The following is a 21998-nucleotide window of genomic DNA, read 5'->3' as shown; positions in this document are numbered from 1 at the left end:
CTCTCTCTCTCTCTCTCTCTCTCTCTCTCTCTCTCTCTCTCGGTCTCTCTCTCTCTTTCTCTTTCTCTTTCTTTCTGTCTCTGTCTCTCTCTCTCTTGCTTTCTCTGTCTCTCTTTATCTCTCTCTGTATCTCTTTCTGTCTTTCTCTCTCTCTCTCTTTCTGTCTCTCTCGCTCTCTCGCTCTCTCTTTTGATCTCTCTCTCTCTTTCTCTCTGTCTTTCTTTCTGTGTCACTCTGTCTCTCTCTCTCTCTCTCTCGTTCAGCCCCTGGGGTCTGTGATCGTGCCACCTCTCTCTTCTGTCATTTTATCTTTTCCCCCCCACCAAGTCAGCCTGACTCATGTAACTCCTAACTACACAATATATCTTCCTCAGTTCCCGTCATGCCAACTAGCTAAGCATGAATCCCACCTGTGTGAGTGTAAGAGAAGGCCTATGGAGATGTCACGACGGCCCAATACCTGCTGTAACCCGTGAGCTCCCTTACTGCCCCAGGAAGCTGGCCTTGTCACAGGATGCATGGTAAAAAAGGTCATGTTAGGTAGCCTAGTGGTTAGAGCGTTGGGCCATTAACTGAGAGGTTGCTAGATTGAATCACCGAGCTGACAAGGTTAAACTCCGTGTCCTGAACAAGGCAGTTAACCCGCTGTTCCCCGGTAGGCCGTCATTGTAAATAACAATTTGTTCGTAACTGACTTGCCTAGTTAAATACCCACGGAGCACAACATGAACACACACACACTCAAGGAGCTTCAATGGTAAACCAGGGGAATCCATTTTTAAATGGCTCAACGTTTAGCACGTGTGTGTGTGTGCATATATTCATGCATGTGTGTGTGTGTGTGTTTGGTTGGGGTGTGTATGTGGAATGATTAATTTCCGTTAGCTGTAAATGTCCAATCAGCAGTCCTTGCTGTGTTTACAGTAAGTCTGGGAATGAGTCAGAACTCACACATTCAGCCAGATAGGCACGGTCCACTACTACTTAACACATGTCTTCTGATGGGGTATCACAGACTGATTCACTGCCGATATAGACATTCCCTGCCTTGTATAGCCATGACCTTCTCAGGTAGGTCAGATTATATTGCCACAACGAGACTGTTGTATGTAACTATTCTGTTGGCATAATGCCACGTGCACATGAGGATGACTTAGATAAGATAAGAGAGTGTCACTCGGTCAGACAGACAGACAGACAGCGTCACCTGTCTAGAGGTGAGTACGTGTACCTGTACATGTGCGTGTGCGTGTGTGCACAGATGTATAGAGATGAGCATTGACCTATGTGGTGATGAGACAGTATACGTAATGTCTGTCTGGCGATCACATTATAGATATAGGACTCAATCCATAATGCCTTCAAAATAATATATCATTCATAATGCCATCGAATGTCACCCGGGGCCATTTACATAACTCTATATTCATAGATTACATGCATGACGTTTGACTGTGAAAGCGTGTAGTCCTGTCCACTGATAACATCAAACATTCAAAACATTCCAGCTATGAGTCACTTACTGAGTCACAGCATTCATCAGAGCTCAGCTAGCTGCATGACTTGTGGGTCTCCTGTGAGGAACTGAGGGGATATGTGGTAGTACACTGCCCTCCAGTGGTCACTGGGTGTAAATGCATCTTTGTTGATTTAATTATCAGGGAATGTAGTCAAATGGTCTCCTCCAGCCCAAACCTCTCCTTGAGTAACCCCAGCCAGTCCACTTCATTCATGTATTCCAGAACTAACACAGCTGATTCAAATGGTCACATAATCATCAGACCCCTCATTAGTTAAATCAGCTGTGTTAGTTCTGGAATTCATGAAATACGTGGACAGGCTGTGGGTACTCCAGGAGAGGTTTCAGAAACACTGCTCAAGAAGATACAAACAGTTTGATAACCTTATACAAACAATATCTAATCAAACTATTTCAAAGGGCAGACCTTTCTAAACATTTCTAATCTAAATTTACAGTCCAGCTTCTGTTCACCACTTTGTACCTGTCACACCCTGATCTGTTTCACCTGTCCTTGTGCTTGTCTCCACCCCCTCCAGGTGTCACCCATTTTCCCCATTATCCCCTGGGTACGTATACCTGTGTTCTCTGTTTGTCTGTTGCCAGTTTGTTTTGTTTCGTCAAGCCTACCAGTGGTTTTCCCTCTGTTCCTGTCTATCGATTCTTCCTGTTTTTCCCCAGTTTTTACCTTTTTTTGCCTGAGCCTGCTGACGTCCTGTACCATTGCCCCACTACTCTGGATTACTGACCTCAGCCTTGACCTGTCGTTTGCCTGCCCTGTTGCTGTAATAAACTTGTTACTTCAACACAGTCTGCATTTGGGTATTACCTGAAAGGTGATAGTACCTTGGAGCTCTCCATTAAAATGTTCTGCCATCCTCATCTCTACCCTCGTTGGTGTGACATGGTTGTCAAGTGGCGACTGTACCTGGGCCAGTGGCAGGAAGTAGTTTGCTGCTGTGTATAAGTGGGTCAGTGACGGATTGCTCGCTCTCAGATTAGTCTGTCTGTCCCAGGGTACCACAGCGCTAGGAGGAGAGGGATGGTGGGGCGGCAGGGTGAGGCAGAGAGAGATTTGTCGGAAAAAGGAACAAACATTAGGGAGGGAGGATAGAGCCATAGATGCATAGATAGTAGGCTACAGGTGGGTGAGTGAATGAGTCAGTCTACCCCCATGCTGCCCCCCACTGGAGAGAAAAGGCACTGCTAATTGATCTGCCCTGTGAATGCACAGAACTGTTCTATCTATCTATCTATCTATCTGGTGAGATGATAATACATTATATCACAACGTAACACCAGGGTCCCAACTGCAGACAGAAAGAGCAATGGTAACTCAGTGTGTCACTCTAGTCTCTGAGAGGGTGAGGCACAGGAAGGAAAGAGTGGGAGATAGAGAGAGAGAGGCAGGAAGAGAGAGAGAGGAAGGAAGATAGCGGTTTTAGTACTTCAACTAAATTCTCATTCTCGCACTCTGTGACACAAACTCATGCTAGAATGCAAATACGTAATGGGACATGCATTAACAAAAATCTTATTTTAATGTACAGAATGAAAACAAACAATAACTGCTGAATCTAGGCATCATCTATGTCATTAGATTCTATAATAACTTAGTCACAGCGGTCACAAGCCTCTGAAGGGCCATTATAAAACACAGTATCATGTAAACATAAACCATTAATTTATCCATGTACATTGAAACCAACCACTCCACCGTCCGATAGTGTGACAATCTACCTGGATCTGAGCAATAACAATGGCAAAACAACACATTTTAATATACTAACCGTGGCTCTATTTAATAAAACTACTGATACACTTTCAGAATTAAATAGAAAATGTCCCAGGAAATGGTTACATTTGATTGAACAGGGATATAACAGACACTATTGAATAACAGGTTATGAGTACAATACAACATTCTCAGTATTTCACACAATCTGGGGAATCAGGTAGTGACTCCTACAGTAGTCTGTACACCACAGGAGGTTGGTGGCACCTTAATTGGGGAGGACTGGCTCGTGGTAATGACTGGAGCGGGATCAGTGGAATGGTATCAAATACATCAAACACCTGGTTTGCAGGTGTTTGATGCCAATCCATTTGCTCTGTTCTGGCCATTATTATGAGCCGTCCTCCCCTCAGCAGCCTCCACTGCTGTGAGCCTTGGCTCTATAAAAGAGGTGAGATGATATTGACAGGTTGTGGATACGTTATTGATCTGTTAGGTAAGTGTCCTTGACTCCTGTCTGTGATGTGTTGTCGTAATGAGTAATTGATGCGTTGCGAATAGGTTGTCCGAAGGTCACAGATGGGTTGTGTATATGTTGCTGGAACAGTGGGTTGTTGATGGATTGTGAATATGTTGCTGGTAGGTTGTTGTAAGGTTATCACAGGTCAGGGGCCTTTGATGTGGCCCACAGCTGGGTTGACGAAGGAGAAGTTGTTAAACATGGTTTGGTCCACACTGTTCATGAGGGTACGATCTGCACACGACAACCTGGGTTTCTCATTGATAAACTCCTTGTCAAAGTTACTGACGTCACTGGGGGATTTCTGCATGGACAGGAGAGAGGGGAGAGGTTACAACGCACACACACACACACACGCAGCGAGCACACACACATGCATACAAATGCAGATGTAAACAAACACACACACTCGCAGCCTGAGGATGTACGTACCACGGTTGGCCTGAAGGGCGGCACCACCTCTCGTTTCTCCAGAGCGTTCCAGTCTGTGTCTTTGAAGAAGGAGTGTTGACGGATGTTCCCCTTCACACCCAGCCTCCTCTCCGGCTCCCTTACAAACAGCTGTAAAACAAACATACCATATATACACGCACGCACGCACGCACGCACGCACACACACACACACACATCAGGACAGAGGACGCCAAGTTCATAACCTCCACTCCAATGGGAAAAAGACACAAGAACACCCTCATGAAAGGTAACCAATCACACGCAGACACACGTCACATCCATCCCAACCGTCAATCATTCATGTTGATGTATGTAATCTGGTGCATAGTGGACAACGTTGCCGTGGCATTGCAGTGAGTGGACCAAGTTGTTGCATTGAGTGAGACCTTGATGAGGATGTCTCGTGCGTCCTTGGCCAGCCAGCGGGGGTAACAGGGGTCATCTGTCCTGATGGACTGGAACAGTTCCTCCTCATCGCGACCATGGAATGGAGACTGGCCAATCAGCATCTCGTACAGCAAGACCCCGAACGACCACCAGTCCACTGAGCTGCCGTACTTCTGCCCCAGCAGAATCTAAAAAACCATGACCGTTCAGTTCAACATGACATCTCTTCCTCATCATCATCACTTTATGATGTTTATCTAAAACCAGTACATTAGACGGAGATGGTATGTAATTGATTAATGATACAAATCAATGAGATCAGAATTGAGTGTGAGAAACATTACTTCCATAAGGGAAGATTTCCATTGGTTATACACCTTTTAAGGGTTGCAATGCTGATAGTAAGAGTGTAGATGCCTATAGTGATGGTGGACATGCAGTCACCTCTGGGGCGATGTAATCTGGTGTTCCACAGAAGGTGCAGGTCCGTGTTTCTCCCTCCATGTTCTCCTTACACATTCCAAAGTCTGCTATCTTTATATGGCCTTCTGAGTCTAACAACACGTTGTCCAGCTTCAGATCCCTATAGACAATGCCTTTGGAGTGGAGGAACTGGAGCCCACAGATAATCTCAGCAGCATAGAACCTACAGCCAGAGTGAGGAGAGAGGGGATGTGTGTGTGTGTGTCTGGTAGACATAGCCTGGTAGTGTGTATGGGTTAACTTACGCCGATCTCTGCACGTCAAACTTGTGACAGTTCTGGATGTGGAACATGAGGTCACCTCCGTTCAGATACTCCATCACAAAGAACAGGTTCTCCTGTCACACACACAACACAGTCATATCAACAAAACCTGTGGTTTGTCTGTGTGTGTGTGTATGTGTGTGTGTGTGTGTGTGTGTGTGTGTGTGTGTGTGTGTGTGTGTGTGTGTGTGTGTGTGTGTGTGTGTGTGTGTGTGTGTGTGTGTGTGTGTGTGTGTGTGTGTGTGTGTGTGTGTGTGTGTGTGTGTGTGTGTGTGTGTGTGTGTGTGTTACCGTGGTCTGGAAGGTGCAGTGGAGGTGTGTGAGGAAGGGATGTTCCCAGGCCAGGGAGAGGACTCTCCTCTCCACCATGGTACACTCCACATCATCATCCATCAGAACCACGTCCTTCTTCAGAGCCTTCACCGCAAAGAACTCTCTGCTGCTCTTCAGCTCGGCCAAGAACACCTAGCAACACACACAGATGATACGTACATGTAGGAAATCACTGCGTTCACCTATTCAGGGCTTGTCAAACGGAGGTGAAGGATCAGTCAGGCAACGTCTAAGTACAATCGAGAAGTCTCTTCAGTCCACTGGATCCAGGAACACAGAGCATGGCTAGAACATGTTCAAAGACTAGGCAACACAAGTCACACTTTTAGATTTTTTGGTTTCATAACATCATTATTACTAGCGCTGAAAAACTACCGGTAATTTATCGCAGTACATTTCCTGGTAATTAACAGGTAATCTATGGCAATCTATGGTAACTTCAATCATTTATACCAGAATCATTTTTATAAAATGTTTTCACTCACAATATTTATTTTTTCTTTATCTTTATATCTGTGTCCATATTGTCCGTGAGATTGTAGTGGATAGACAGTATGAATCACGAGAAAAAAAAGCATCTAATCAACAATGACATCATTTCCAATTAACACTGCAACTCTTCCAACTATTGACTTTTTTCACAGTTGCCACCAGTTTGGTGTAATAAAAACATTTGCAATAAAAACATATTGACAGAGTAAAATAAATAAAAGTATGTAAAAATGTAAAGGATATATTATGCTGATACACTCATATTCAACACCAATGGTATTCACTAAGTTTATGGGTTATATTTAGGATCATGTTTTTAAGCTTGTCATTCTAGTTTGTTTATTTGAATCATCTTAATTTATTATTTTATACACTTTACATGTTATGAACATTTCATAAAATACTGAAAGTTTCCAAAATTCTGGTAGTTTACTGGTAAACTTAGAAAGCTACCGGTAACGTACCCTCCCTTTGTAACCCTAACTATGACTAAAGATTATTGGTAGAGGCCAATCAGTGTCCGAGACACTCCTCCATTGACGTCCATTCTAGCGAAGTTCTAATACATTCTGGTTCTGGAACATTCTGACCAACATGTTTACAGGTCCAAACATAATCATCACAACACCAACATTGTACTTCAATTAAGGTTACCGTACTCCTCATGGCTAGGCTCTCTTCCTTATACCACAATACACAGATGGCAATGCCCTCTCCCCCTGCTAGAAACTTCTGCTTAGGTCATGCTGACCCAGGCTCACAGGCTTGAGTATAATAACCGAATATACACTGAGTATAACAAACATTAAGAACACCTTCCTAATATTGAGTTGCACCACTTTTTTGCCCTCATAACAGCCTCAATTCGTTGGGTCATGGACTCTACAAAGTGTCAAAAGCGTTCCACAGGGATGCTGGTGAGTGTTGACTCCAATGCTTTTCACAGTTGTGTCAAGTTGACTGGATGCCCTTTGGGTGGTGGACCAATCTTGATACACATGGGAAAATGTTGAGCGTTAAAAACCCAGCAGCGTTGCAGTTCTTGACACAAACCGGTGTGCCTGGCCCCTACTACCATATCCCATTCAAAGGCACTTCAATGGTTTGTCTTGCCCATTCACCCTCTGAATGGACCACAGACACAATCCATGTCTCAATTGTCTCAAGGCTTAAAAATCCTGGTTTAACCTGTCTCCTCCTAATGTTTTGTACACTCAGTATATGTTTGTTATAAATAACGAAATACACTTTCATCTGCACGGTTTCCATCAGTTAGAGACAAATCACCATAAACTGAGACAAGACTTGGGCTTGATAAATGTCCTAGTTATCAACGGACTGAGAAACTGGTTGTGGGTTCAATTCCCACGAGGGACCAGTATGTAAAAAAAGTATGAATATGTATTCACTCGCTCTGTATAAGAGCGTCTGCTAAATGACTCAAATCTAATCTAAACGTCAATGTAAACTCCCTGTATGTCCTAGAAGCACGATACTCATGTCTCAGTTTATGATGACATGTCTTAAGCCCAGATAGAAAACGTATACCCCCAGTGAATCTAGGGGCTCAGTAGGTGCAGTGGTTTCTCTCTCTCGGGTACCTTGCCGAAGCTGCCTTTGCCAAGCATCTTGTGCAGGACGAAGTTGTCCAGGGTGAACTTGTGAAGGTGTTCTTTTCTGGGGACGGCGTACAGCGTCTCAGGCTCCTCCATCACAGGGGCAGGCATGTCCCCCTCCGCTGGGGTGTCCCACGATATACCCTGCTGCTCTGGAGAGAGGGGGGGGTGGGGTGGAGAAGGGGAGATAGTAATTTAGTCCTATTAAGTCTCAAGTTGACTACAAATTCTTCACAGTTGCATGACTGACCAGGTTGACCATGTGTGGTCCTTACCTTTTCGCCCAGCGCTGGCTGCGGTCGGGGGGAGACCTGCTACTAAACCTGAAGGTTCCCGCACCACCCCTGCCTGGCCCACACCCACCGGCCCGCCTCGACTATAGATCTCACTCTCTCTGGAGCCCCTGGCCTATAGGAAAATGCATAGACACATGTAATAATGAATAACATAACACAATGCTACAGTATCTGTATAATGGGCAGGGATAGATTCCTTACTTACAATCAACATACATTTTTGTCATATTTTTTTATGAAATGCACTTGTGGATCTGTCGGACAGCACTGACTTCCTAACCAGTGTTGCCAACTCATTTTCAGGGTAAGTTGCTAGAGGCAGGTTGATTTGTTGCTAAAAGTTGCTAAATGATGTTGTGATGTCATTGCGTGATAACGTAAAACGGCGTCATTACGTAGAATACACATTATCGCTACTCAAATTGACTGGTCAGCTTGGCAAAAAATATGATTTGACATTTGTTCAGGTACAGACTCCCACTCTCTTCTGTACTTCTGGCTGTACAATTGTGATCGAGACATGTTGATTGACGTTGTAAGTTTGTTCAAAATCTAACATTCACGACCGACTATATTCATTGAGTTTGGCTCGTCGAACCCGTACTACTGCTGCCGCAGTCAGCCAACGATGATTTGCAATTTGCTGAAATTGATGCTGGCCTGCTGCTGCCTGGGCACGATCTGAGTGCCTGCTGCTGCCTGGGCACGATCTGAGTGCCTGCTGCTGCCTGGGCACGATCTGAGTGCCTGCTGCTGCCTGTGTACGATCTGAGTGCCTGCTGCTGCCTGGGCACGATCTGAGTGCCTGCTGCTGCCTGTGTACGATCTGAGTGCCTGCTGCTGACGTCACTCACAATGCACTTTCGCAGCCAGTCACGTGTGTTGTGACCGAGTGTGTGACAATTTTTTGTTGTTGTGTCATTTAGAGGGAAAATGCGTGCATTTAACATTTGAGTCACTTTTCAAAAGTTGCTAAAAGTTCCAAATACATTTTTAAAAACAGCTAAATGTGTTGCTAGGTGCTGTTTGAAAAAATGGGTAGTCTGAAAAGTTGCTACAAAATTGCTAAGTTGGCATCACCGTTCCTAACCCCTCGACCCCTGAACTCTGACCTGCTGTTTAGTCTCGATCGTGGCCAGGGCTTCAGCCATCAGTTTCTGGTTGACTCCACACAGGTTGGCCACCTTTTTCTGGCACTTGTGATGAACGTTCATACCGCACTCTGCATGGACAACACACATGGTTACACAGTATACAGACACAGATGGAATGGGACGATGAAATCAATACATTTTGATATGTGGACGGTGAAATAGGGAATCATGTGAAAAGGTATGGTGCAATATAATGGTTTGATAGGGTACTGTTATGATTTGAGTTGGTAATGGTATGATGTGATTGTGTAATGACAGTGATGTGATGTTGTTGGCACCTTGGTAATGGCTGGAGCGGAATAGGTGGAATGGTATCAAATACATCAAACACGTAGATTCCATGTGTTTGATGCAATTCCAATTGCTCTGCTCCAGACATTATTATGAGCCGCCCTCCCCTCAGCAGCCTCCTGTGGACTGTCCTCTCACCCTCACACTTGAGTCCCTGCTTGGCCAGCCCCCACAGCAGCGTGCCACAGTGTTCACAGAACGTGGGGCTCTTGTAGTTGTACACCTTAAACCTGTGGGGCATGTCGATCTTAAAGCGCTCCTTGTGGATCTGCAACACACAGCAAACACACTCGGTCACCTGAACACACCGCACTACAACCCTTTGTTGCCATGGAAATATGACACAGGAAGTAGGCAACAACTGCTTTGGACGTTTTAGGGAAGTAAAATCCCTGGGATCCCTGGGATCCCTAGGATCGGGGAGTACTGGTAAACAGTGAGTACGGTAATCACAGAGCCGTCTGCTTCGAAGAACCAACCCACTGTCTCAGTGTGTACTGTGAGAGAGAGTGAGTTAGTCAGTGTGTACTGTGAGAGAGAGTGAGTTAGTCAGTGTGTACTGTGAGAGAGAGTGAGTTAGTCCATGTGTACTGTGAGAGAGAGTGAGTTAGTCTGTGTGTACTGTGAGAGAGAGAGTGAGTTAGTCTGTGTGTACTGTGAGAGAGAGAGTGAGTTAGTCTGTGTGTACTGTGAGAGAGAGTGAGTTAGTCTGTGTGTACTGTGAGAGAGAGTGAGTTAGTCAGTGTGTACTGTGCGAGAGAGTGAGTTAGTCCGTGTGTACTGTGAGAGAGAGTGAGTTAGTCTGTGTGTACTGTGAGAGACAGTGAGTTAGTCAGTGTGTACTGTGCGAGAGAGTGAGTTAGTCAGTGTGTACTGTGAGAGAGAGTGAGTTAGTCCGTGTGTACTGTGAGAGAGAGTGAGTTAGTCCGTGTGTACTGTGAGAGAGAGTGAGTTAGTCTGTGTGTACTGTGAGAGAGAGTGAGTTAGTCTGTGTGTACTGTGAGAGACAGTGAGTTAGTCCGTGTGTACTGTGAGAGAGAGTGAGTTAGTCTGTGTGTACTGTGAGAGAGAGAGTGAGTTAGTCTGTGTGTACTGTGAGAGAGAGAGTGAGTTAGTCTGTGTGTACTGTGAGAGAGAGTGAGTTAGTCTGTGTGTACTGTGAGAGAGAGTGAGTTAGTCAGTGTGTACTGTGCGAGAGAGTGAGTTAGTCCATGTGTACTGTGAGAGAGAGTGAGTTAGTCTGTGTGTACTGTGAGAGACAGTGAGTTAGTCAGTGTGTACTGTGTGAGAGAGTGAGTTAGTCAGTGTGTACTGTGAGAGAGAGTGAGTTAGTCCGTGTGTACTGTGAGAGAGAGTGAGTTAGTCCGTGTGTACTGTGAGAGAGAGTGAGTTAGTCTGTGTGTACTGTGAGAGAGAGTGAGTTAGTCTGTGTGTACTGTGAGAGACAGTGAGTTAGTCCGTGTGTACTGTGAGAGAGAGTGAGTTAGTCTGTGTGTACTGTGAGAGACAGTGAGTTAGTCAGTGTGTACTGTGAGAGAGAGTGAGTTAGTCAGTGTGTACTGTGAGAGACAGTGAGTTAGTCAGTGTGTACTGTGAGAGACAGTGAGTTAGTCAGTGTGTACTGTGAGAGAGAGTGAGTTAGTCAGTGTGTACTGTGAGAGAGAGAGTTAGTCAGTGTGTACTGTGAGAGAGAGTGAGTTAGTCCGTGTGTACTGTGAGAGAGAGTGAGTTAGTCAGTGTACTGTGAGAGAGTGAGTTAGTTAGTCAGTGTGTACTGTGAGAGAGAGTGAGTTAGTCAGTGTGTACTGTGAGAGAGAGTGAGTTAGTCAGTGTGTACTGTGAGAGAGAGTGAGTTAGTCAGTGTGTACTGTGAGAGAGAGTGAGTTAGTCCGTGTGTACTGTGAGAGAGAGTGAGTTAGTCAGTGTGTACTGTGAGAGAGAGAGAGTTAGTCTGTGTGTACTGTGAGAGAGAGTGAGTTAGTCAGTGTGTACTGTGAGAGAGAGTGAGTTAGTCCGTGTGTACTGTGAGAGAGAGTGAGTTAGTCAGTGTGTACTGTGAGAGAGAGTGAGTTAGTCAGTGTGTACTGTGAGAGAGAGTGAGTTAGTCCGTGTGTACTGTGAGAGAGTGAGTTAGTTAGTCAGTGTGTACTGTGAGAGAGAGTGAGTTAGTCAGTGTGTACTGTGAGAGAGAGTGAGTTAGTCAGTGTGTACTGTGAGAGAGAGTGAGTTAGTCAGTGTACTGTGAGAGAGTGAGTTAGTTAGTCAGTGTGTACTGTGAGAGAGAGTGAGTTTGTCAGTGTGTACTGTGAGAGAGAGTGAGTTAGTCAGTGTGTACTGTGAGAGAGAGAGTGTGAGTTAGTCCGTGTGTACTGTGAGAGAGAGTGAGTTAGTCAGTGTGTACTGTGAGAGAGAGAGAGTTAGTCTGTGTGTACTGTGAGAGACAGTGAGTTAGTCCGTGTGTACTGTGAGAGAGAGTGAGTTAGTCTGTGTGTACTGTGAGAGACAGTGAGTTAGTCAGTGTGTACTGTGAGAGAGAGTGAGTTAGTCAGCGTGTACTGTGAGAGAGAGTGAGTTAGTCAGTGTGTACTGTGAGAGAGAGTGAGTTAGTCAGTGTGTACTGTGAGAGAGAGTGAGTTAGTCCGTGTGTACTGTGAGAGAGAGTGAGTTAGTCCGTGTGTACTGTGAGAGACAGTGAGTTAGTCAGTGTGTACTGTGAGAGAGAGTGAGTTAGTCAGTGTGTACTGTGAGAGAGAGTGAGTTAGTCAGTGTGTACTGTGAGAGAGAGTGAGTTAGTCCGTGTGTACTGTGAGAGAGAGAGTGAGTTAGTCAGTGTGTACTGTGAGAGAGAGTGAGTTAGTCAGTGTGTACTGTGAGAGAGAGTGAGTTAGTCAGTGTGTACTGTGAGAGAGAGTGAGTTAGTCAGTGTACTGTGAGAGAGTGAGTTAGTTAGTCAGTGTGTACTGTGAGAGAGAGTGAGTTAGTCAGTGTGTACTGTGAGAGAGAGTGAGTTAGTCAGTGTGTACTGTGAGAGAGAGTGAGTTAGTCCGTGTGTACTGTGAGAGAGAGTGAGTTAGTCCGTGTGTACTGTGAGAGAGAGTGAGTTAGTCAGTGTGTACTGTGAGAGAGAGAGAGTTAGTCTGTGTGTACTGTGAGAGACAGTGAGTTAGTCCGTGTGTACTGTGAGAGAGAGTGAGTTAGTCTGTGTGTACTGTGAGAGACAGTGAGTTAGTCAGTGTGTACTGTGAGAGAGAGTGAGTTAGTAAGCGTGTACTGTGAGAGAGAGTGAGTTAGTCAGTGTGTACTGTGAGAGAGAGTGAGTTAGTCAGTGTGTACTGTGAGAGAGAGTGAGTTAGTCAGTGTGTACTGTGAGAGAGAGCGAGTTAGTCAGTGTGTACTGTGAGAGAGTGAGTTAGTCCGTGTGTACTGTGAGAGAGAGTGAGTTAGTCCATGTGTACTGTGAGAGAGAGTGAGTTAGTCAGTGTGTACTGTGAGAGAGAGTGAGTTAGTCAGTGTGTACTGTGAGAGAGAGTGAGTTAGTCAGTGTACTGTGAGAGAGAGTGAGTTAGTTAGTCAGTGTGTACTGTAAGAGAGAGTGAGTTAGTCAGTGTGTACTGTGAGAGTGAGTTAGTCCGTGTGTATGTGGTTGACTTTAACTGACAATTAACAAGTGTGTTACCTCTGAGCTAAACCACAGTCACCAGAAGCCCAGATACACTGTATGTCAGTCTGTCTGCATGCATGCAATCTAAGGGGACCTCCAGTTGTCTTAATTGAGGTTCCTCATGTCACAAACACCAAGACAAAGTGGACACATCATTTACTGCATTTACTATTATTGGAACCCAAGCAACTAAATATAATGACAAATCCAAGATGCTCTAAAATGCTCAAGATCACCTACTGTCATCGTTGTATTGAAATGGACTACAATGTACAGGCCTACCATGGTCTCTTTGCTGTTGATGGCCGACCCAGTGCACTTGGCGATGATTATGTCAATGCATTTCTTGTGGATGGCTGCGTTGCACTCTGAAAGACCAATGATGGGGGGATGAGAGTGTAGACAGGAGAGAGGACGGAGGAGTGTAGGGATAGAATATGGAATAGGTAGAAGATGTGGGGAGAGAGAGAGCAGAGAGAGAGAGCAGAGATACTCACGTCGGCACTGATAACCCTGCTTATTCAGACCCCTGTGGGGAAAAGAAACACAACATTAACAGGAACCAGAAATCAAACACTGGATGATATGGATGATGTGGGTGATGTTTAAATAGAAATACTGTAGTGTTTGTTTCAGAGTGACAATTAAATAAATATATGTGAACGATGTCATTAGGATGCAATCCAATTGACTAGGTTTTAAATAAAGTTAGGCTGTGATATTTTTTTATTTTTTTTTTCTCCTTTATTTAACCAGGTAGGCCAGTTGAGAACAAGTTCTCATTTACAACTGCGACCTGGCCAAGATAAAGCATAGCAGTGTGAACAGACAACACAGAGTTACACATGGAGTAAACAATTAACAAGTCAATAACACAGTAGATAAAAGAGATTCTATATACATTGTGTGCAAAAGGCATGAGGAGGTAGGAGAATAATTACAATTTTGCAGATTAACACTGGAGTGATAAATGATCAGATGGTCATGTGCAGGTAGAGATACTGGTGTGCAAAAGAGCAGAAAAGTAAATAAATATAAACAGTATGGGGATGAGGTAGGTCAATTGGGTGGGCTATGATATACACACTGTTAGGTTGTGATATACACACTGTACAGACAGAAGGGGTACTTGTAGAGCATGTACACTGAGTATACAAAATATTAAGAACACCTGCTCTATCCATGATACACTATATATATAAATGTATGTGGACACCCCTTCAAATTAGTGGATTCGTCAATTTCAGCCACACCCTTTGCTGACCGGTGTATAAAATCGAGCACACAGCCATGCAATCTCTATAGACAAACATTGGCAGTAGAATGGCCTTACTGAAGAGCTCAGCGACTTTCAACGTGGCACCATCATAGGATGCCACCGTTCCAACAAGTCAGTTGGTCAAATGTCTGCCCTGCTAGAGCTTCCCCGGTCAACTGTAAGTGCTGTCATTGTGAAGTGGAAACGCCTAGAAGCAACAATGGCTCAGCCGCAAAGTGGTTGACCACACAAGCTCACAGAATGGGACCGCTGAGTCCTGAAGCGCGTAGCGTGTACAAATTGTCTGTCCTCGGTTGCAACACTGACTACTGAGTTCCAAACTGCCTCTGGAAGCAACGTCAGCACGTGGAAACCCGGAACTCCAGCTTACCCAGATCTCCAGCTTGCCGTTCTCCTTTTTGCAGCGTGAGGCCAGGGTGTCCAGCTGCACCACGGCCTCAGACTTTAGCTCAGCGGTTTTATCCTTCACCACCATGTGCATGACATGACCAGGGGGACATGGACGTCAAACTGTTTGTCGGGAGCTTCATGAAATGGGTTTCCATGGCCGAGCAGCCTCACACAAGCTTAAGATCACCATGCGCAATGCCAAGCGTCGGCTGGAGTGGTGTAAAGCTCGCCGCCATTGGACTCTGGTGCAGTGGAAACGCGTTCTCTGGAATGCTGAATCACGCTTCACCATCTGGCAGTCCGACAGACAAATCTGGGTTCGACGGATGCCAGAACAGTAGCTGCCCCAATGCATAGTGCCATAGTGCCGGAGCTGTTTTTCATGGTTCAGGCTAAGGCCCCTTAGTTCCAGTGAAGGGAAATCTTAACACTACAGCAGACAATTACATTTTAGACGGTTCTGTGCTTCCAACTTTGTGGCAACAGTTTGGGGAAGGCCCTTTCCTGTTTTAGCATGACAATGCCCCCATGCACAAAGCGAGGTCCATACAGAAATGGTTTGTCGAGATCGGTGTGGAAGAACTTGACTGGCCTACACAGAGCCCTGATCTCAACCCCATCAAACACCTTTGGGATGAATTCGAACGGTGACCGCGAGCCAGGCCTTATCGCCCAACATCAGTGCCAGACCTCACTAATGCTCTTGTGGCTGAATGGAAGCAAGTCCCTGCAGAAATGTTCCAACATCTAGTGGGAAGCCTTCCCAGAAGAGTGGAGGCTGTTATAGCATCAAAGGTGGGACCAACTCCATATTAATGCCCATGGTTTTGAAATGAGATGTTCGACGAGCAGGTGTCCACAAACTTTTGGTCATGTAGTGTATAGACTGACCAAGTGAATCCCGGTGAATGCTATGATCCCTTATTGATGTCAACTGTTAAATCTGCCTAGATGAAGGGAAGGAAACAGTCTAAAGAAGGTCTTTTAAGACTTGAGACAATTGAGATGTGCCATTCAGAGGGTGAATGGGCAAGACAAAAATGGGGTGTGGTAGTAGGTGCCAGGCGCACCGGTTTGTGTCAAGAACTGCGACGCTGCTGAGTTTTTCACGCTCAACAGTTTCCTGTCTGTATCAAGAATGGTCCTCCACCCAAAGGACATCCAGCCAACTTGACAGAACTGTGGGGGAGCATTGGAGTCAACATGGGCCAGTATCCCTGTGGAACGCTTTAAACACCTTGTAGAGTCAATGCCCCGCCAAAACTGAGGCTGTTCTGAGGGCAACTCAATATTAGGAAGGTGTTCCTTGTTGTTTTGGCTCAGTGGACGTACCAGACAAACTCTTTACAGACGGAGCAGAAGGTGGGCTGGGGGAAGAAAGTGGCGCTGAACTCGTGACATTTGACCTCATGGATCTTGGCCTGTTTGATGGCTCCGCGTCGTGCGTGGAGGGTAAAGACTCCCGGATCCCTGTCTCTCTCTCCAAATCCATCTCCCTCCCCTGAACCTGTGGCGTCTGGGAAACAGGCGCAGACACATGAAAGTTATGTACACTGCATAGTCTTGTCACAGTTAAAAGACAGAGGAAGAGAAAGAGAGAGACATGCTAGTCATATTTGCTCCTCTGTGAACGCATGATGGGAATGTCCTTCTGCCAGTCTGTGGGCGTGCGAGTGACTGTGTGTGTGTGTGTGTGTGTGTGTGTGTGTGTGTGTGTGTGTGTGTGTGTGTGTGTGTTTGGGAGAGAGGAAGACGGCCTTTGGCTGACTTCCTGTTCTACAGCCCCACAAGCATGTATTCACTAGACACTGACAGCTGCAAATTTAACACGCCCTCCATGATCAACGACAGTCTGTTAAATATGTGTGTGTGTGTGTGTGTGTGTGTGTGTGTGTGTGTGTGTGTGTGTGTGTGTGTGTGTGTGTGTGTGTGTGTGTGTGTGTGTGTGTGTGTGTGTGTGTGTGTGTGTGTGTGTGTGTGTTTGCAACGACAGAGAGATAGGGAGAGAAAGAGAGAAAGGGTAAAGGTGAATATCTTTCTATTTGTGAGTAATGTAATTGAAAGGGCTAAATGATCAGATGATTAGTCCTGGACAATCATTGGACCACCTGTTGTGAGTGCTGATTATGAGTAGTGGTGGGACTTTATATATAGATAGACATATGAGAGGTTTCCTCACGCCTGTTACAATATGACTGTATAACCCTTCAGAGTGTGAAAATAAGACCCCAATAAGAGAGGGCACTGACAGAAACTATTGGGAATAGATGGGCTTCTGGAATGGTTATAACCACACAGGAACAGACATACACAGACCGTACGAAGTCTACAATGGTTCTGAACCCTCACCACTCTTCTCCAAGTAGTATCTGGCCTCCATGAGTAGACGACCCTGTGGTTTCAGCTCCACCTGAGACAGAGAGTGAGGGGGGGGGGAAGAGAGAGACAGAGAGAGACAGAGAGAGAGAGTGGGGGAGCAAGAGAGACAGACAGAGAGAGGGGGGAGAGAGAGACAAAGAGAGAGAGTGAGAGAGAGAGAGGGGGGGAGAGAGAGACAGAGAGAGAGAGTGAGAGGAGCAAGAGAGACAGACAGAGACAGAGAGAGGGGGGGGAGAGAGAGAGAGACAGAGAGAGAGAGTGAGAGGAGCAAGAGAGACAGACAGAGAGAGAGAGAGAGAGAGGGGGGGGGGGGGGGGGGGGGGGGGGGGGGAGAGAGAGACAGAGTGAGAGAGTGGGGGGAGCGAGAGAGACAGACCGAGAGAGAGACGGAGAGAGACAGAGACAGAGAGAGAGGGGGGAGAGAGAGGGGGAGGGTAGAGGCAGAGAGAGAGGGGGGAGAGAAAGAGACAGAGAGAGAGAGAGCGAGAGAGAGAGTGACAGAGAGAGAGGGGGGGAGAGAGAGAGAGACAGAGAGAGAGAGAGAGAGAAAGAAGGGGGGGAGAGAGAGACAGAGTGAGAGAGTGGGGGGAGCAAGAGAGACAGACCGAGAGAGAGACGGAGAGAGACAGAGACAGAGAGAGAGGGGGGAGAGAGAAGGGGGGGGGTAGACACAGAGAGAGAGGGGGGAGAGAAAGAGACAGAGAGAGAGAGCGAGAGAGAGAGTGACAGAGAGAGAGAGAGGTAGAGAGAGAGACAGAGAGACAGAGAGAGAGAGACAGAGAGACAGAGAGAGAGACAGAGAGACAGAGAGAGAGAGAGAGAGAGACAGAGAGAGAGAGAGAGACAGAGAGAGAGACAGAGAGAGGGGGAAGAGAGAGAGAGGGGGGGAGAGAGCGAGACAGAGAAACAGAGAGAGATAGATAGAGAACGAGGGAGAGAGAGAGAGAATTCAATAGATATAGAGAGACAAGGAGAGAGGGAGAGAGAGTGAGAGAGAAAGAGAGAAAGAGGGAGAGAGAGAGAATTTGATAGATAGAGAGAGAGAGACACACAGAGAGAGAGAGAGAGAGAGAGAGAGATACAGAGAGAGAGAGAGAAACAGAGAGAGAGAGAGAGAGAATTAGACAGATATATCCCCATATCAAATTATGTGGACACAACACATTCTCTTCGCTCCAACCCTAAGCCAGTGGAACCCCTCCCTCCCTGTCTTCCCTCTCCCTGCTTCCCTCCCCCTCCCCCTCCCCCTCCCTGTTGTCTTACCCAGATCTCCAGCTTGCCGTTCTCCTTTTTGCAGCGTGAGGCCAGGGTGTCCAGCTGCACCACGGCCTCAGACTTTAGCTCGGCGGTTTTATCCTTCACCACCACGTGCATGACACGACCCTGGTGGACATGGGCGTCAAACGTGCTGCTCCAGGGGGGGTACATGGTGGGCTTCTTCTGCTTGTACACCTGGCCCTTCTCTGGAGGGGTCAGGGTGTGTATGTAAAGGGGGGAGAAAGACAGGTAGAAACAGTCGAGAATCTTAACATTAGTCCATCTGTCATTGGTCCTACATTCTTCCTGACCAGAGTGGTCTGTCTCTACCACAGGAGGTTGGTGGCATCTTAATTTGGGAGGACAGGCTGGTTTCCAGGTGTTTGATGCCATACCATTGACTCCGTTCTGGACATTATTATGAGCCGTCCTCCCCTCAGCAGCCTCCTGTGATGTATACCTACAGCATAACCTCCACTTCGCAGTATTTCCCTTCCGCCATTTGACAAGTTCCTGCCATAGAATGATACGTATATCTCTATCAGTGGTCCATAGACTTTCTCTGGACAGAGACAACGCTACCAGCTGTTGTCTATACTGAAAATAATTTCTCTCTGACAGGGAAAAACTGTCCTATTCTCCCCAGACAGACAGCTCATATTTTTCATCATGTTTACAACCCGCCTTTGGCATGAGAAGGCGATACGTTTTGCTTTAGGAGTCCCACACAGCTCTGAGTAGGCTTCTGTCAGCCCTTCTGTCAGCCCTTCTGTCAGCCCTTCTGTCAGCCCTTCTGTCAGCCCTTTTGTCAGTCCAGATCAGTTCCTTTGTTTTTTTCTCTGTAGTGGTCATGTGACATTTGACTGAGGTGTTGCTTTCATTTTTCTGTTCGGTGCTTTAGCCACAGTGGAGTTAAGAAACGAGTCTGAGCCGGTCACAGCTTTGTAGTAAGGACTCCCTTAAACTACTCTGACTCCAGACCCGAAACACTCCTCCTCAACTAGGTGTTCCGTTCTATTTCCAAGCGCTCTATTGGCACAATGAAATGCAGTCGGTTTGCGGCTGCTTGTAGGCTACCTAAACCAACAGTGGAATATTGGTGCTAAACCTTATACTGTACTGCTATTTACTATCATCTGGGCCTTTTGATGTCATTGCAAAAAGCAGTACAAACTGCAGTACAAACTGACCAAAAGCAGTACAAACTGCAGTACAAACTGACCAAAAGCAGTACAAACTGCAGTACAAACTGACCAAAAAGCAGTACAAACTGCAGTACAAACTGACCAAAAGCAGTACAAACTGCAGTACAAACTGACCAAAAGCAGTACAAACTGCAGTACAAACTGACCAAAAGCAGTACAAACTGCAGTACAAACTGACCAAAAGCAGTACAAACTGCAGTTCAAACTGACCAAAAGCAGTACAAACTGCAGTACAAACTGACCAAAAAGCAGTACAAACTGCAGTACAATCTGACCAAAAAGCAGTACAAACTGCAGTTCAAACTGACCAAAAGCAGTACAAACTGCAGTACAAACTGACCAAAAGCAGTACAAACTGCAGTACAAACTGACCAAAAGCAGTACAAACTGCAGTACAAACTGCAGTACAAACTGACCAAAAGCAGTACAAACTGACCAAAAGCAGTACAAACTGCAGTACAAACTGCAGTACAAACTGGCCAAAAGCAGTACAAACTGCAGTACAAACTCACCTGAAAAGAAACTGAATAACACAGGTCTTCCTGTGAGCTAAGACACCCACGCACATCCCACACACACACACACACACACACACACACACACACACACACACACACACACACACACACACACACACACACACACACACACACACACACACACACACACACACACACACACACAGCATTTCTCTACCACTATCTCTGTCCAGCTACCAGAACAGCTCTGTGGTTGAAGTGAGAAAGAATTGGGAGAAAACAACGTAGATCCCTCCTCTTTCCTCCCCACGTCTCTCTCTGTTTTCAGCCTTGTAACTGTCATCTTTACCAACGGTTAAATATAGTCAGCAAGGAAACAGAACTGTCCATTAGCACTCTGAAGTACTGCTATTGATAGGTAATACTGACATGAATCATAAGGCCATTTACAGTAATGGAACCCCTGGAGAAGAAAGGTCTGTTCTATTAAATGTCTGTCTATAAATATATCTTCCCTCTTTAATGCATAGACACTGTAGATGGAGTAAACAGGGACATGCTTACTGGGCACAACTTCTTCCTTCACTTGCAGCCCATGCGAGACAACAGTCGTACAGAAAATGATAGAGGTCCCCATGTTTCCCCATCACATCTCTCTGAGACAGACACACCCACACTCCAACTGACCTGTGTCTATAGCCTCCTTCATGTAGACAGCACAGTACGGGTTGATCACCTCTTCATGGTAGGCCAGACCTGGGTCCATCTCGAAGCTGGAGAAGCCGATACGCAGGAACGGAGACATGGCTGCAGGTACCACTCCCTCACTGACCTCCAGACAAAAACCTCAATGGTCACACAACCTCCAGAAAACCTTCAGAGAACCTCCCTCGCCACAGAAACAGTGATCCTCACAGTGGAGAGTTGTGTTTCAGTTAGTCCTTGTCTTCGCAGATAGTGTCAGTGTTGTTTTGGGGAGAGTAGTCTTTGTGTGGATGTCACCCCCCTCTCTGGCACAGGCCCCACACGCTGACTGCCCTTTTCCTTCAGATGAGAGATGGGTTGGTGTGGGAGGGAGGGAGAGAGAGGAGAGGAGGGCTCTTTGGCTCGCAGCGGCAGTTCCGCTCTTGACGCCTCGCTCCTCTGGTACTGATAAGAGCTGTCCGTCACCCTGAGAAAGGAAGAGAGAGAGGGAGAGAAAGAGAGAAAGGGAGAAGGAGAGAGCAAGAGAGAGAGAAAGGGAGAGAGAGAGAGAGGGGGGGGAGACAGAGTAAAAGAGAGAAAGGGAGAAGGAGAGAGCAAGAGAGAGAGAAAGGGAGAGAGAGAGCAAGAGAGAGAGAAAGGGAGAGAGAGAGAGAAAGAGAGAGAGAGAGAGAGAGAGAGAGAGAGGTGGATGGATGGAGATAGAGAGTGAGGGAGATGGATGGAGATAGAGAGTGAGTGAGAGAGAGAGGGAGAGAGAGGGAGAGGCATAGAGATAAAGAGAGAGATAGAAGGAGAGATAGAAGGAGAGAGAGAGAGAGAGAGATAAAGAGAGGGAGAGAGATAGAGAGAGATAGAGGGAGAGAGATAAAGAGAGAGAAAGAGAGACAGAGAGAGGATGAGAGACTAGTCACAAATCAGCAGAGACCAGTACATAGTACACCAAACAAATTCAAACTAGTACCCCTTGTTACCATTACAAACAAACGAATCAGCCCTCTTAGTGCAAAACACCATATATTTAGCACTAAAGACCGAACAAACCAGCACTCTTTGTGTATCCAAAACAGCTCATACCTCCAGGGGCTAGTAAACCTCAGCTAG

The 21998-nt window shown here is 46.2% G+C and overlaps 1 protein-coding gene and 1 long non-coding RNA gene across 3 annotated transcripts in view; one reads left to right on the top strand and one right to left on the bottom strand.

Annotated features, from left to right (window-relative positions):
- Positions 1-970: 970 nt before the first annotated feature.
- On the top strand, positions 971-2329 carry LOC109910351 (uncharacterized). Its single transcript, XR_004204129.1, has 2 exons — positions 971-1071; positions 2059-2329. It is a non-coding gene; the product is annotated as an uncharacterized LOC109910351 (long non-coding RNA).
- A 965-nt stretch (positions 2330-3294) lies between these two features.
- LOC109910344 (protein kinase C theta type) overlaps positions 3295-21998 on the bottom strand; it is a 23323-nt gene continuing 4619 nt past the window's right edge. The window contains exons 1-17 of one of the 2 annotated variants that reach the window (XM_031797089.1): positions 21972-21998; positions 20880-21363; positions 18515-18714; positions 17222-17282; positions 16205-16388; positions 13701-13732; positions 13486-13571; positions 9681-9810; positions 9210-9319; positions 8077-8209; positions 7787-7953; positions 5652-5825; positions 5343-5434; positions 5059-5260; positions 4614-4802; positions 4207-4335; positions 3295-4078 (exon numbers count right to left, since the gene is read on the bottom strand). The exon at positions 21972-21998 is cut by the window's right edge and continues 139 nt beyond it. In XM_031797089.1, coding sequence (XP_031652949.1) covers positions 3920-4078; positions 4207-4335; positions 4614-4802; positions 5059-5260; positions 5343-5434; positions 5652-5825; positions 7787-7953; positions 8077-8209; positions 9210-9319; positions 9681-9810; positions 13486-13571; positions 13701-13732; positions 16205-16388; positions 17222-17282; positions 18515-18714; positions 20880-20997 — 2166 coding nt within the window. In that variant the 5' untranslated portion in view covers positions 20998-21363; positions 21972-21998 and the 3' untranslated portion in view covers positions 3295-3919. The remainder of the gene's footprint in view (positions 4079-4206; positions 4336-4613; positions 4803-5058; positions 5261-5342; positions 5435-5651; positions 5826-7786; positions 7954-8076; positions 8210-9209; positions 9320-9680; positions 9811-13485; positions 13572-13700; positions 13733-16204; positions 16389-17221; positions 17283-18514; positions 18715-20879; positions 21364-21971) is intronic. The other variant, XM_031797088.1, reaches the window with a different exon arrangement.

This window comes from Oncorhynchus kisutch, linkage group LG19 (assembly GCF_002021735.2).
Source record: "Oncorhynchus kisutch isolate 150728-3 linkage group LG19, Okis_V2, whole genome shotgun sequence".
NCBI classification, from domain to species: Eukaryota; Metazoa; Chordata; class Actinopteri; order Salmoniformes; family Salmonidae; genus Oncorhynchus; species Oncorhynchus kisutch.
Note: the sequence above shows the minus strand (reverse complement) of the source record. Positions and strands in the feature narration are given on the sequence as shown.